This window comes from Prionailurus viverrinus, chromosome B2, assembly GCF_022837055.1.
Source record: "Prionailurus viverrinus isolate Anna chromosome B2, UM_Priviv_1.0, whole genome shotgun sequence".
NCBI lineage: Eukaryota > Metazoa > Chordata > Mammalia > Carnivora > Felidae > Prionailurus > Prionailurus viverrinus.
The window spans coordinates 130,212,473-130,228,102 of record NC_062565.1 but is presented as its reverse complement, the minus strand read 5'-3'; the positions used below and the strand labels follow the sequence as shown (position 1 = coordinate 130,228,102).

At 40.5% G+C, this 15,630-nt stretch overlaps 1 protein-coding gene across 2 annotated transcripts; it reads right to left on the bottom strand.

The window, feature by feature from the left end:
* Positions 1-90: 90 nt before the first annotated feature.
* Positions 91-15,437, bottom strand: LTV1 (LTV1 ribosome biogenesis factor). 2 transcript variants are annotated; one of them, XM_047857879.1, is made up of 11 exons: positions 15,279-15,437; positions 14,148-14,279; positions 11,810-11,983; positions 7,297-7,384; positions 5,130-5,268; positions 4,509-4,764; positions 3,370-3,497; positions 1,536-1,675; positions 1,171-1,223; positions 762-962; positions 91-632 (listed from the first exon to the last, which is right to left on the bottom strand). In XM_047857879.1, exons 1-11 carry the CDS (start codon positions 15,279-15,281, stop codon positions 522-524), a joined length of 1,425 nt encoding a protein of 474 aa, XP_047713835.1. In that variant the 5' UTR covers positions 15,282-15,437; the 3' UTR covers positions 91-521. The 2 variants fall into 2 exon arrangements, with proteins under 2 accessions (XP_047713835.1, XP_047713836.1); XM_047857880.1 differs by lacking the exons at positions 7,297-7,384; positions 14,148-14,279; positions 15,279-15,437 and having other exon boundaries at positions 11,810-11,937.
* Between the last annotated feature and the right edge of the window lie 193 nt (positions 15,438-15,630).

The following is a 15,630-nucleotide window of genomic DNA, read 5'->3' as shown; positions in this document are numbered from 1 at the left end:
TTTTACCATCCTTTTGAAATAGGCCTTTGCATACAGCAGGGGAAACTTAGTTTCTTACCAGTGGAATCTTCTCAGGAAAACTCTTACCACTTAGCATTTCAAAATGGGGTTTATTGGGGTCACTTTTCTACATACAGCAAATTAAACCACTTAACTCCTGAAAAGGAGTGGAGAGGTTTCAAAGAAATATTTGAGAACATCTGCAAAAGACAGCTGGGACAATCATACAAATAAATGAAGAATACACCAATTCCATTTACATTATGAAGATGTTTTCCTTCAACTCATCCAAACATTTCACATTTGTGACATCATTTATTTCAGAGCATATTCTACGTTTATAATATTTTTTAAATGTTACAATATTTACAAGACAGATGGCACAGAAAACTTGGTCGTATAAATACTTGCTAGTAAAAATGGCAGATTACATAGTTTTGTCTCTTTGAAGATCCTTGTACGTTACTGAACATAACAAAGAACCCCAATGGGGAAGGCACCTTTTCCTAAATGTTCTACTGTCATAGCTTGAGACCCTCAACATTATTCTTCAAGTTCAACAACTCCTTTTCCTGCCTTCTTTTCTCCAGTTTGAAGGCTAATTTGTTAGCTTTCTTCTCCACTCTCCGTTCCTGTATAAGAATACATTAGTGTTATTCAAATCTTCAAACAAACGCAGACTAATTTTACAAAAGAAAATCTCTATGACCACTGCCCCCATAAGCTCTTTGTAAATCTTCCATTTGAGAAAAGTACTTCACCTTGCGTTCCTCTTTTATGGCTTGCTTTCTCGTTCTTTTATCTTCTTTGCTTTCGTTTTTAGATCGAGGTTGGGTTGACACCTTTGGCAGATCACTGCCATTAATCATCTGCATTCTTTCAACTTGCTTTGCTGTGAGTCCTTTCTTAGGTAAGACATTGAGAGGTATTCCTGTTTTAGAAGATATTTGGATTTGTTTGGGCTGAAATAAAAACAAAAATCATACTAAGGTCATTTCCCATTCCTATTAAAAAAGCTCACACACACACACAGCTCACTAATGACATATCATGTGTTGCTCTTCCCAATAGTGTTTCCAGCCACAAAAGGATATAGCTACCGTGAAAAAATGATTCATCCACTGTTTTCTGCATTGCATACTTCAAGTAGCTCAGGACACCAAGACTTACCTTTGGTTGATACTTGATAATTTGCGGATGGTTATATAAATTGGAGTATGTACCTTTAAAAAAAAACAAATAAACACGTATCGATACGAACACTGTCAATTCAGAAAACATTACTGAGTTCCTACTATCTTCCCAACTTTGATCTTTTCATACCTTAAAGAAGTCTCTGTTATTATAGCATGGGGGCCAAAATGGCAGTCTCTCTTATTACAGATGTTTTGAAATTTTTTGCAACTTAGTAACAGGAATATTACTTTTTCTAAATCATTTTCACAGAAAACATACTTTTTCAAAATACTGATGTATTTAATACTTTAAAATCACTACCATACCTTTATCAGTAAAAAGGACACCAAAATACTTACTACAAATAGATTCACAATCCCACTTCTCTTTAGCTTCTTCAAGAACTACAGTAACAATCTCTTCCTCCTCAGACCCATCCAGTTCATTCATTAGCAGGTCCTGATCCTCAAAGGGTTCCAGAGTATTCAGTTTTACACAACTTTTGATTGAGTTTTTGAAAAAGGCAGCACAAGAGGGAAAAACAAAACACCACCCATTATTATACTGTATGTTACTAAAACTGGTATGGATGTTTGACGAGCTATGGAAACAAGAGTATTTCAAATGTGTGTGTGTGTGTACCTTTATTTTGAAAGACAGAGTGAGAGCGGGGATGGGGCAGAGAGAGGGGGAGATAGGCTCTGAAGCAGGCTCCAGGCTCTGAGCTGTCAACAGAGAGCTCTACGCGGGGCTCGAACACACAAACTGTGAGATCATGACCTGAGCCGAAGTTGGACGTCCAACCGACTGAGCCACCCAGGCGCCCCAGAAACAATAGCATTTCAAAAAAATCCCAGCTCTCCCCAGCCCCAACGTTCATTCCGCTGAGAGAAAAGAGATCTCTGCAAGGTTACAATAAACAAGATGGCAGCTTTCCTAAAACATGGTCTTCTTAAAGCCTCGAAAAGTTATTACCCAATCTGTCTCTCCAAAGTGATCAAACAATTCACTCAATATATGTAGCCCTTGTTCCACTGTAGGATCTGCAAGTGATAGTGATCATGGAAAAGGAGACCCTTCCAGCAGACATAAACACTTCATTAGTTTCTCGCAGAAAAATCACCTCAATATGGATGTTGATTTGCCAAATATTTGGCCATAAAGTTATACTAATATGGCTGGAGAGACAAATTCTTATTTTTCTATGAGCCATAAAAATCAACTTCTCAGAATGCCTGGCATTTCAGAAAGATGAGAAGAGCATATATAATCAGAAGTCAGAATTCTTCAGCCAAGGAGGCTAAAAGCACCACCTTATTCTCCAAGTGGAATGTGATCTTGCACCTCCCCACTCTAACCCTCAAGCCCTTCAATTGTTGACTCTCAGGTCAGAGCCATAAAGAAAGTGGTTCTCAGTATGTTCCCACCCAAAGTTACAGTCAGCTTCTGAACCTCAATATCAAAATGTGAGTCAACACTGAAGGAAACATACCATTTTCTCAATATAGATTCTGACTGGGTGATTTTCTAGATTCAGATGTTGAACTAAAAACTTTATTTGAAAATGAAAAAAAGAGAAGTCACCCTGCTTGTCATGCCTCCGAGCTCCATACCAACTTCAGGTATGAAGTCTCCTCGTTCATTAACACTTTGTTTCTCTCAATAAAATAATCCTATCAATAAAGCTCTCAGAATGTTCTTTTGACATGGGCAGTGTTCCCCGTAACCAAGATGCTCCTTTCATTCTTGTATCCTCTCAACTATGGACTTAGAACTCTGGTCCTCTGGTACCCAATATCTAATCATCACCCTTCCTTCTATAAAAAATAGAAATAAAGACAGAAAGAATCCTTACCTACTCACTCTCTAGAGAAATTCAGCTTTATTGAATCCAATAGATTTCCTCAATTTGAAAATAGTGTTTTCAGAAATCTAAAAACCATCTCTCTCAAGGATCTGACCCTTGCAAAACAATTATACTTTGGTTTTCATCTTTTATCTCTGCTATGGTTTTTAAAAACTTTTTGGAACTAAGAGCTAGAAAATACTACTTTGTCTTGAGCTGAGTCTACCCTCCATTTGAGACAATAAACACTATTTTAATGATGGATGGAAATCCATTAAGACCGTAAGAAAACATGCAGAAAAATGAAAGTGGAAAAAAAAGTAAGTGAACAAGGAAGAGGCACGTACTTCTCTGCCTTCTCTTTATAGTAGTCATTCAAGACTTCCTCTAAGCGATTGCTGTCTACTTGAATGGAACCTTCCAATTCAGCATTATCCAGAGCTCCAATTTCATCATCGTCATACTGCTCATAAAACTTGTATATAAAGAGAAAAGATACCATGAAAAAAAATGTTTTAAAACTACAGCACTTAAAATGTTACTTTTTTTTTTTAAGTTTTTTTAAAGGTAATCTCTACACCCAAGGTGGGACCTGAACTCGCAACCCTGAGATCATGAGTCGCAGGCTCCACCAACTCAATCAGCTAAGCGCCCTGGTTTTTACATTAATTTCCTTTCTACACAATTACTTAAGCACTACCATGAGATCACAAGCACCATTACAATGGTATGTGGAAGACATTCTACCCAGTACTTTAAGACTTACACTTAGATGGAAAATAGGCTGCCATTTAATGAAAGTGAAAGATGATCACTCTGTCCAGCTTAGAGAACAATGCTAGGTAGAAATCTTTACTTCAGATGCTTTCAAATTCAGTGATTATGCAGACTTTAAGGGGGCTTAGTTACAAATTTCATTCTTGTTTAGATGTTTACTGTATTATTCAAACTCTGTTAAGAGTAAATGGGATGATGTGAATCCTGAAGAGTGAGGTTATTTGTAGTAACAGTTCACCTACTGGTACTTAGTGAAAAGGTAGCAAAGTTAGAACCTTTAAGATTCACTCTAAAGGAAACCAACCATCCACACATTCATCATTTGCTGAACAGTCTGAATTCCTACCATATGCCAGATACCACATTAGACTTGGGGCTATATCAGTGAACAAACATACACAAAAAAACAGAAAAGTAATGGAATTTTGTTTATGCTCAGGCCAATGCTTGAGGAAAACAGCATAATCTTGGGGATTGGAGTCAGACTCTCATTATCAAAATATCAAACCTCTCTAAGGAAAGTCAGGAAGTTCTATCAGCTGTCTCAGATCTATATGCATTCTTTCCAGAATTAAAACTAGGATGGTTTTGTGATCTGTTTTAATAAGACAGGCGATTTCGAACGTTGAAAGTTTTGGCTTTGAGTTCCGATGTCATAAGAAATTTACCAGGAACCAGTATCAAAAGGTTCCTTATCTGGGAACCTTACCTTCTCAAATCTCTCATCATGAAGAGTCAGCTGTTCATTTCTTCTCATGACTGAGGATGTTATAGAATACTCAGTAAAGCGACTTTTAGTTTCCTCTTCCCAGAACAAATGATTTTCTACAGCCCCAGGAGGTTTTCCAGGGACAGACATGGCCTCATCTGATGAGCCCGCAGAGCCATAGTTATCGTCATCTCTACCTCTTTCCTTCTCATCATCCACATCTTCCCACTCACTGTCATCTTCAGCCTCAGATTTCCTAAAGTCAGAGTCATAAATTAACTGTCAAAACAACTTGAGAAACAACAGAACCAAATGACTTTACACAAGTAAAATTTGAGGGTATTTCAGGGAGGATTCCTGTTTAAGGCAGGAACAGCTGTGCTGCCTGACCTGTCTGGTATGGCTGGAAAAGTAATGAACCAGCAATCAGGCAACTTGGACTTTAGCCCCACCTATCGTCAATTTGTAAAGACCTCAAGTCTCACATTTTCTGCTCTAAAATACAAAAGCCTCACACTAAATGTTCTCAAAGGTCTCTTGCAGTTTTAACATTCTATAGATACCACCCTACAGAAGAACCAACAGTCAGGTCATTCCCAATTTGAAAGAAACAACACGTACTGTATATCCATTCCATCTTCCTCTGTTGGCTTATTGGCCTGAAGAATAAAATCATCTTCAAGCAGATTGTCTGGATTATCAAAGTCAAAATCATCATCAAGAGCCGCAACGATGTCAGGATCAAAATCCAGTCGAGGTCCTAGAAGGAAAACAAAAACTGAGCACTAATTCTCAAGAAAACAGCATTCCTTTCTGTAACATAATCTGAGTACCTATTCTATGCCACATTCTACCTATCAATGTATTGAGGATTAAAAAAATGATTAAAAACTTTAAGCTCAGGGGCACCTGGGTGGCTCAGTTGGTTAAGCATCCAACTTCAGCTCAGGTCATGATCTCCCAGTTCGTGTGTTCGAGCCCCGCGTCAGGCTCTGCGCCGGCAGCTCAGAGCCTGAAGCCTGCTTCAGATTCTGTGTCTCCCTCTCTCTCTGCCCCTCCCCCACTCATGCTCTCTGTCTCTCAAAAATAAATGAACATTGAAAAAAATTTTTAAAAAATAAAAAATAAAAAAAACTTTAAGTTCAGTCTAGTGTGGAACAGACACAGAGAGGGTTGAATGGGAGGAGATGGGGAAACAATACCTCTGGTTTCAGTACTCAAATCATAAAACCTCTTGCATTACAGACTATATTAAACTTCGTCTACTTATAAAATTCACAGCATACACCTGCAGTTAGAATCAGGTTTTAAATTCACCTGTAAGAAGTAACTCAAATTGGGACATCTGGGTGGCTAGTGGGTTAAATGTCTAACTGGATTTCAGCTCAGGTGGTGATCTCAGTTTGTGGGTTGGAGTCCCACATTGGGCTATGCGCTGACAGTACGGAGCCTTCTTGGGATTCTCTCTCTCTCTCTTTCTGTCCCTCCCTGGCGCGTGTGTGCTTGCTCTCTCTCTCAAGATAAATAAGCTTAAAAAAAAGTAACTCTAAGTATGTGTGGCCTGTTAAACTTCTAGCCTAGGAGAGTTTAATAAATCCTGTTTCTTCAGCTATGGTCTTCTGTGTGTAAAAATAGTCTATGAAAAACCTCACATTCAAACTTGTAAACTGACATGGCTTCCATTCCAACCCCCCCCTCATAACATGGCCCCTGCTGGACTCTCCAGCCTCATTTCATACTAATTCTTGCCTCATTCTAGGCATGCTAAAATATGGTTTCCTGTATTCATGGTCTCTCAATTTTGCATATGCAGCTTCCTGTTTAGAATATCCTCTCCTTCCCACCCCCCTCCTCATCCACCTGCCTAACCTCTACTTAAGAAATAACAGACACCATTTTCTCCAGGACAACTTGCCCACTATTACCTAAACCATTTATTCACTTGCACACTTAACTGTAATTTCTTCTTTATTGTCCATCTTTCCCAACTCATAATAAATTCCCTGAAGTCAGATATTATGCTTTATTCTGGTTTAAGCCCAGAGCCCATCATATAGTGGTAACTCAAAAATCTGTGGAATGAATGAATGAAAGCTACAAGGCAAATATTACTCAATTAAGACAATTCAACAGAAAATACCAAACATCACTTCTGTTTGTTCTAAAATACAATGTTGATAGTAAAAATAAATAAAACAACTTTTCAGTCCATCTGCAACAGATGGCAAAATGGACTTCCATAAAATACACTCTTGGGAGAAATTCTGAAAGCATATTTAGTCTATCATAAGTTATGTTTGGGGGGGTTGTTTTGTTGTTTTTGAGAGAGAGGGAGAGTGCATGAGCAGGGGGGAGAGGGAGGGAGAATGAATCTCAGGCAGGTTCCATGCTCAATCCCACAACCCTGGGATCATGACCTTAGTCGAAATCAAGAGTCGAATGCTGACCCAACTAAGCCACCCAAGCGCCCCCAAGTCTATATACATGTTAAGGCTAACCGACGTTTCCACTGCAAGAGGCTAGGTCCAGGTTAAAATTCCCCTACTGGATCTCCAAAAACAGTTTTCTTACTTTCCTCTCCAAAAAGGAACTTCAAAGACTAAGAATTTGATGGCAATGAAAGAAAAGTATCCTGTTCACTCATCTTTTCCTAATGACCGCTAATCTGAATTTACACACATCTCAAATTGTTTCATCACTTTATCAGAGACAGAAAAACTATCATTACTATGCTTTGTTTGTAAAACACAGATCAAATCACTTGAGAAGTTCAAGAAATCAAGCACACCTGAAACAGGAGCGGCTTTATTCAACAATCCAACATCTTCCTCAAACTCTGATGCAAATACTGATGAAGGCAACTGAATTCCCGTGGTCTTGAAAGAGAAATTACACAATGGTTAGATTCAGAAATACTTCTGAACTGGGTTGAAGTGTCCTTCCCCCACCCCAAATTCTTGTCCACCCAATAGCTCAGAATGTGACCTCATTTGGAAATAGGATCCTTGCAGATGTAATTAGTTAAGATGAGGTGACAGTAGATTATGGTGGGCCCTAATTCATCAAGACTGGTGTGTCCCTGTAAGAAGGCCATGTGATGACACGAAGCCACAGGGGAGAATGCCATGTGAAGATTCAAGTGGACTGGAGCAATGGGTCTACGAAAGCCAAGGAACACCAAGGATTGCTGGTAACCACCAAGAGCGAGGAGATAGGTATGGGACAGTGTTCTTGCCCTGAGCCCCCACAATGCAAGCAATGCTGCCGAAAGGTTACTTTTGGACTTCTGACTTCCAGAGCTGTGACAGATTACATTTCCGTTGTTTTAAGCCACCCAGTGGTAATGTGTGGTAATTTGCTATGGCAGTCCCAGGAAAATTAATACAACTATATCCTGCATTCTCTCTCACTTATGCTCCAGTTAAATATCTTAAACATGTATATTCCATCAGCTGAAGCAACAAGCAGCTTCAAAGCAATACTTCAAAGTGTTCTCCAGTATTATTCCATTTAATGCTCATGAGATATCAGCATGTTTTAGTCAACAAAAGCTAAGAAAGATCAAATGCCATGCCTGCCTCAAAGTGCTCAAGTGAAGTTCTGGGATTCAAATCCAGATTTTGCAATGCCACTGTCCTCGTCTCAAAATTTAATCTTTTCCCTCTTAAACCGAGATAACATGCCAATTTCTGGTTAATAGCAGAGCATTTCCCTGAACTGGGTATCTTAAATCCTGGGATGGTCATAAATCATCTCTCCATCCCTAGAACCCTTTGAACTCTCTTGTATAAAGTGATTTCACATCAGTCTTTCAGGCACCATCTTGCTCATGGCTAACCAAGATGTAGATTACTACCACCACTGCTTAGCTAGTCCACACCTAATCCAACCTTCACATCACTTCCAGATTAACACTCCTGTAATATTTTATAAGGTGACCTTCTCAAACTTGTAATGGGCTTTGATTTTTCACTCCTGATTTTCAGGGTCTGTAAAATCCAGGCCTATTCTACGTATCCAAATTACTGTTACTCAGTACCTCTGGTAAGATGGCCGCCATCTAACTCAGGTCCAGTTCCTCACATCATGGGATAATTCAAAGTAATTTATGGAGCACACATGTCACATACTGATCCAACTACTACCTATGCTCCTTCTAACTGGAATGTTTCCTTCCTCTCTTCAATACGACCCACCCTTTAGTGTCCAGCTCAGTTTCTCCCTCCTCCATGAAGGCCTTCTTGATCACTTTCCCAGAACTTTCCTTTGGGTGAAATCTCTTTCATTCTTCATACCACACAAATACCTCCACTTACGCTGGCACATAGAACTGACTGGTCCTTATACTCTGTTTGATCTTTTTTCAATCAAATAGTTACCAATGTGAGGGTCACATGTTATCTGTCTCATGTACCTCATCACCCACCATATCCTCAGTCTAGTAGCAGGCAGATAGCTGAGATGTTGGTTCTCGCTGGCCCATGGAGCATGTGAAACTGGAAACCTCTGAGGAGCATGAGTAAAAGCTATGGAGTAGTGCACACCAAGCAAACTTAGCTTCCAAAAGGCGCTTCTTGGTGGCATAAAGTACAGGAAAAGATCTGGTTTCTGCTACAGAGTTCTTTTTTTAAAGAAAAAACAGCTTTACTGAGATAGGATTGACATATGATACAATTCAGCCACTTAAAGTGCACAATTTAATGACTTTTGATAAATTACTTTTTAAAAATTATAAAATATGTATGTAGTTTTGTTTTGTTTGTAAGATATTCTGATTATTCTTGGAAGGTGGGATTAAAAAAAAGGATCAGGGGCACCTGGGTGGCTGAGTCCGTTAAGCCTCCAACTTCAGCTCAGGTCATGATCTTGCTAGTCTATGAGTTTGAGCCCCACGTCGGGATCTGTGTTGACACCTCAGAGCCTGGATCCTGCTTCAGATTCTTTGTCTCCTTCTCTTTGTGCCCCTCCCCCACTCACACTTTGCCTCTGAAAATGAATAAACCTTAAAAAGATAAAGGGAGGATCAGCTTGTGTTTAGTGAATTCACCTTCGGAGGTATTTTTCAAATTTTGAAAAAGAGTCAAAGAATCACAATCACAGAGTTTAGGGATTACGTTCTTAAAAAAGAAAGGTGGAGGCACCTAACTGGCTCAGTCGGTTAAGCGCATGACTCTTGATTTCGGCTCAGGTGATGATCTCAGTTTGTGATACTGAGCCTCTTGTCGGGCTCTGCACTGATATGGCACAGAGCCTGCTTAGGACTGTCTCTCTCTACTCTTCCCTGCTCGTGCTCACTCTCTCTCAAAATAAATAAAAGTAAACATTTAAAAAAATGTGTATGTTTTTATTGGTTGCAGTAGTTGTGAACTCTGCTGAGTTTGCCCAGCTGCTTTCCACCACAGCAGGACCTCCTTTCCTTCATGTGACAATCGAGCTGCTCACACAGGACTACTTCTGTACTGCTTCATTTCCTGTTTCTAGGGTTTATTCAATATTTCTGGTTTACTCAACTTTGGCAGTTTGTTACAAAATACTTTAAAATCAAAAAAGCACAAAGGACTCATCCATATTTTTGCATCATGCTACAGAAAACAGATGGCATTTTTGTTTTTAAATAGAATTCACTCACCCTTGTAAATATCACTGAGGCGTCCATTTAAGAGCATTATTCTCTTACAAAGCCAATTAGACAGTGATTACTTTTACCCAAAATTAACTGAGGATTAAAACTTAATCTTTCAAAAGCTAATCTTTTTTAACTTTTTAACAATTTATTCATTTTTGAGAGACAGAGACAGAGCATGAGTGGGGGAGGGGCAGAGAGACACAGGATCAGAAGCAGGCTCTGGGCTCTGCAGCTGTCAACACAGAGCCCGACGTGGGGCTGAGATGCGTGAACCGCGAGATCATGACCTAAGCCAAAGCCGAACAGAGCCATCCAGGTGCCCCTTAAAAAGCTAATCTTTTAAAAGCCAATACAATTCAGCCAGAAAAATGTAAGAACTTTATTAAGACTTTTCTCCCTAAAATAAAGTTGAAGCAAGGGGCACCTGGGTAGCTCGGTCAGTTAAGCATCCAACTTTAGCTCTGGTCATGATCTCATAGTTCATGGATCTGAGCCCTTCATTGGGTTCTGTGCTGACAGCTCAGAGCCTGGAGCCTGCTTTGGATTCTGTGTCTCCCTCTCACTCTGTCTCCCAAAAATAAAGAAACGTTAAAAAAAAAAAAGATAAAGTTGAAGCACTACCAGACCCTCTTCCCTCCCTCACTGGGTCATGGAAGGAGGTGAGCCAATAAGATACCTACCCTACTCCTGATAGTAATATCACCTTGGGAAAGAAGCAGTACAGAAGTTGGTTCTGTTAGGACAGAGATGTGGGAGTGGGCTGTGGGACAGGGCTGTGGAGTGGACTATGCAGCCTTACAAGAGAGCTACAACCTAGGGAGTGAACGAGAGCAGCTGCAGTTATTACCTTCCTTTGGGATGATACCCTGAATGCAACCCCTTTGACTCTCCTTAAGCAACAAGCTATAGACTGAAGGAGCTATGATCACACTTCACTGAGGAAAACAATACCTAGACCATGACAGGATTGAAGAATGAGAAGCAGGAGAAATTCGTGCCCTTTTTAACTCTTCTTTTTGTCAACAAACCCAATAAATAAATAGCTTTTTTTAAGTGTCAGGTGATATAAAAGTTTCACAGGAAAATTTACTATATACTAATACTAAATAAAAAGATAAAGTCATATGACACGAGTATCCTGAACATAAACAAGGAAACAGAACTTGTTAGTAGTATTAATTTCACAGAAATATGTGCTCTAGCTTATACTTTAAAGAAAAAATTAAAGTACACCGCATTTTTGTTGAGAAGAGTATCAGGAACTTCATTATGATATCTATTGCTTCTATTCTCTTCTGGTCAGCTTACAGCTTTTTACAACTATTAAAGATCCGAACATTCCACAAAAATTAAGTTCTACCTTAGAAGACAGTTTATGACACTAAATAGTTAACGCATGGAATATCAGCTGCTTTTCCTCTATTGGAAGGTGCTTTCTAACATGACTACATCTATTAATGAAAGGTTCTAACCCCGTCAAAGGCTGCAACTTCCAACCGCTGCCACCAGAGAACAGGAAGCCTACTGTCTCCTATGCGCACACACATACATGATTTCAAGTGAGAGCGTGGCTTATTTTTGTGTTCAGATTGACACCATTTCTCGCCCTAATTATCTTGATTTATAAATGGTGCTTTCTTCACTCGCTCCCACACATATTGATAAAAAGCCTTACTGAAATTTCTAAACTTCCTCCTTTTTCGTCTCTTCTGTTGGGTGCACTGAAGGCACTTGTGAGAACCAGCTCTGAGGGTCCAGATGGTTCCTTCAGGTGCTGCAGATAGTCATAGCCATCATCAAAGAACACACCGTACTTTCTCTGTTCTGCTCGCCGTTCTTCGTCATTTATCTAGGATAATAAACAAAATGGAATCAGCACCTCTTCCAAGCACAAGCCACAGGAACCTTCCAGTGAACACAGCTTTCAGAATAGGAGGCAGATGGCACACGAAAGATGTGGCTAATGAGACAAAGAATTCTTGAAAACTCAGGAAAAACAGAGATTCTGAACCCAAGTGCTATATAAAAGTTAAATGGAGGGGCGCCTGGGTGGCGCAGTCGGTTAAGCGTCCGACTTCAGCCAGGTCACGATCTCGGGGTCCGTGAGTTCGAGCCCCGCGTCAGGCTCTGGGCTGATGATGGCTCAGAGCCTGGAGCCTGCTTCCGATTCTGTGTCTCCCTCTCTCTCTGCCCCTCCCCCGTTCATGCTCTGTCTCTCTCTGTCCCAAAAATAAATAAACGTTGAAAAAAAAAAAATTAAAAAATAAAAAAAAAGTTAAATGGAATGAAAACAATTACTGCTTCTACTAGACATTTCTGTGCAACAATTCAAGCCAAGGTAGAAAAAAAAGAACAAGTGTTGGCGAGAATGTGGAGAAAAAGGAACACTCGTGCACTGTTGGTGGGAATATAAACTGGTGAAGTCACTGTGGAAAAGAGAATGGAGTTCCTCAAAAAATTAATTGGAATGTCATATAATCCAGTAATTCCACTACGATTTACTCAAAGAAAATGAAAACACTAATTTGAAAGAAATATATGGACTCCCATGTTGACTGCAGCATTATTTACAACAACCAAGATATGGAAACAACCCAAGTGTCCACTGACAGAGGAACGGATAAAGATGTAGTGTATATATATATACACACATACACACACAATGGAGTATTACTCTGCCATAAAAACAAAAACAGTGAGTTCTTGCCACTGCAACACGGACAGACCTAAAGAGTATTATGCTAAACGAAGTAAGTCAGAGAAAGACAAACATATATGATTTTACTTATGTGTGGAATCTAAAAAAAGAAAAAAAAAAAAAACAACAAGCAGAAGCAGATCCATAAATACAGAGAACAAAACTGATGACTGCTAAAGGGGAGGGTGGGGGGATGGGCAAATGGGTGAAGGGGAACAGGAGATACAGTCTTCCAGTTATAGAATGAGTTAAGTCGTGGAAATAAAAGGGACGGCATAGGGAATATGGCCAATGGTACTATAATAGCATTGTTCAGTGACAGATGGTAACTATGCTTGTGATGAGCACAGCTTAACGTACAGACTTGTCAAATCACTATGCTGTACACCTGAAAGTAATGTAACGTTGTATGTCTAACTACAGTTCAATTAAAAAAATTCAGCCAGGGCACCGGAGTGGCTCAGTCAGTTAAGCGTCTGACTTTGGCTGAGGTCATGATCTCGCAGTTCATGAGTTCCAGCCCAGTGTTGGGCTCTGTGCTGACAGCTCAGAGCCTGGAGCCTGCTTTGGATTCTGTGTCTCCCTCTCTCTCTGCCCCTCCCACACTGGCACTCTGTCTCTCTCTTTCTCAAAGATAAATAAAAAACTTTTTAATTTAAAACATTAAAAATTTTTTAATTTAAAAACTTAAAAAAAAATTTTTTTTTTTTAAATTCAGGCCAAGAAACACACACACACAGAATTTTATCACGTACTTGGAGGGTTAAAAGACCAGAGGGTCCTGAAAAGTAAGTACAATTTCTTGTATTTATATGCAAAAAAACCCTTCCCAACATACAACACAAGCAGGCTTTACTAAAAAGCTAGATACAGTCAATGTTCTCCAAGACTTCCTATCAAATTTACCAACACTTACACTCTGACAATCAAGTCAACTTTTTAAAGGTTTCCTGGCATTTTTTAAAGCTAATTCATGAGAGAAGTGATGAGGTTATCATCACTCCAAAAGGGAGTCCGTGGTTTTGAAATGACAGGAAAGCAAAGATGTGCCCTAAATAATCATGCAGCACTGTAGCTAGTTTAGTAAATATCCACTGTTACTTTATAACATTTGCTCATTTAAACATCTCAAATAAAGATGCTTTATCCTCTCAATCAAATACCCAAGACGTAAAAATCAGCACATTTACTGAAAATTAAGTCACAGATTTTGTTTCCCAGAAAATCAAAGTTGTCTGAGAATAGCAGCGGTTAACAATTTATTTAAAATCTGACAGTCTGCCTGCAAACTTATTGGCTATATAACAGGACCTACTTTCTGTGTGGGCAATAGAACCCTCTGGGGTGCAGTCTCATCCGCGGCTAAAGGATCTCGCTGGCTCCGGTGGACCAGGTGAAAAGATACAGCTTTCTTCTTCTCTATAAAAGGCTTCTTCTTCCTGTGAGGCTTCAAAGCAACGGAATCAGAATGAGCCGTTGAAAAAGAATAAAAAAGACCATAATCCACATAGGCACCTTCAGGAAGTTACATAAAAGGGTCAACAGATTTTTAAACTTACATTTCTGTGGTAAGCAACATCAACAATGTGGAGAAAATCTGTACTTACCTTCCTTCGATAAACATTTGATGGCACTTTGTGCCCAACCTTGTTATGGGTTCTGGGGATACAGCAATGAGACGGTCACAGTCCCTACTCTTATCAAGCAAACCATAAGTAAAAAAAGATTTCAAGTAAAGAAAATAAAACACAGTAACTTACAAATGACTAACAGTTACTTTAGACTGGGTGCTCAGAGAAGGTCCCCGACAGGTGGAACCAGAATGACAAGGAGGAGCCTGCCACAGAAAATCTGGGGAAGACCATTTCCAGCAAGTTATGCACGGCGCGTACCAACTATTAAGTGAAACCAGGACTGCACAACTACAGTAAGATTCATCATTTCTACACTCTTATTACCCTACCCAACTCTGACTTCCTAAACTGAGAAAGCATCATCCCAATTGAGTAAGCCACCTTGCTTCGGGCCCAAACTTAGACTCTCCCACAAGTTGCCTATGCCGAGAACACCCGATGAGGAGACAACTGGCATTCCAACGTCTGGCGAAACCTGCCAACTCCCCCTCCGACTGCAGAAAGCACAGGGTGATACGTTTGTGTGTTTTGCGTTCACAGGCTTTTTTAGCCCCCTTGGAATAAATGGGAAGCCATTCTCTTCTTTCCACTCCCCGGGGAGGCCTGGCCGTGGGAGAAGCACTCTAAACTGCAAAGGATGCCCAGGGTGGTGAGGGTGACCCATACGGGGCACAGGGCCGCCAAGCCGCCTCCCCACACCTTTGGGCCAGCCGTCCCAAACCCTGGCCGTAGTAGCCACTGGCACCAGAGGAAGCCGCCTGGCGTCTGGAAAACCAGAGCGCCTCGTACCCGAGACAACGAGGCTTGCTCACCATGTTGCAGCTGCGCGGCGCTCACTCCAGAGAAGAGTGACGACGGCACGCTGCCAGCCCGGGGAAAATGACTATTACCAAAACGCCAGCAAAGCCCGAATCCCCGCTGCGTCTTTAGGCCTCTCCACACGTGCAACCCCGGAACCCATACAGGAAGTTAAGCGCAGACGGTGGAAATGGGCCAATCGCCGAAGAGCTGAAGCGGTCGCGGCCGGAAGTTACCCATAGCTAGCTCCGTCGCAACGATCGCGAGAAGCTATTGGGAGGTGGAGCTATTTTCTCCCCTGGGGGCGGGGCTTTTCCGGCCAAAATTAAGTAAGCTAGGAAAGGGAGTGTTGGGCGCTTTTGTGGC

What these genes read in the sequence shown, in the direction of transcription:
- LTV1 (XM_047857879.1), bottom strand. An exon ending in GAGGAAGTTTAGAAATTTCA is followed by an intron (nt 7,385 to 11,809) that starts GTAAGGCTTTTT and finishes TTCTCTTTCAAG; the next exon opens with ACCACGGGAATTCAGTTGCC. An exon ending in CCATAAAAGAGGAACGCAAG is followed by an intron (nt 633 to 761) that starts GTGAAGTACTTT and finishes ATTCTTATACAG; the next exon opens with GAACGGAGAGTGGAGAAGAA.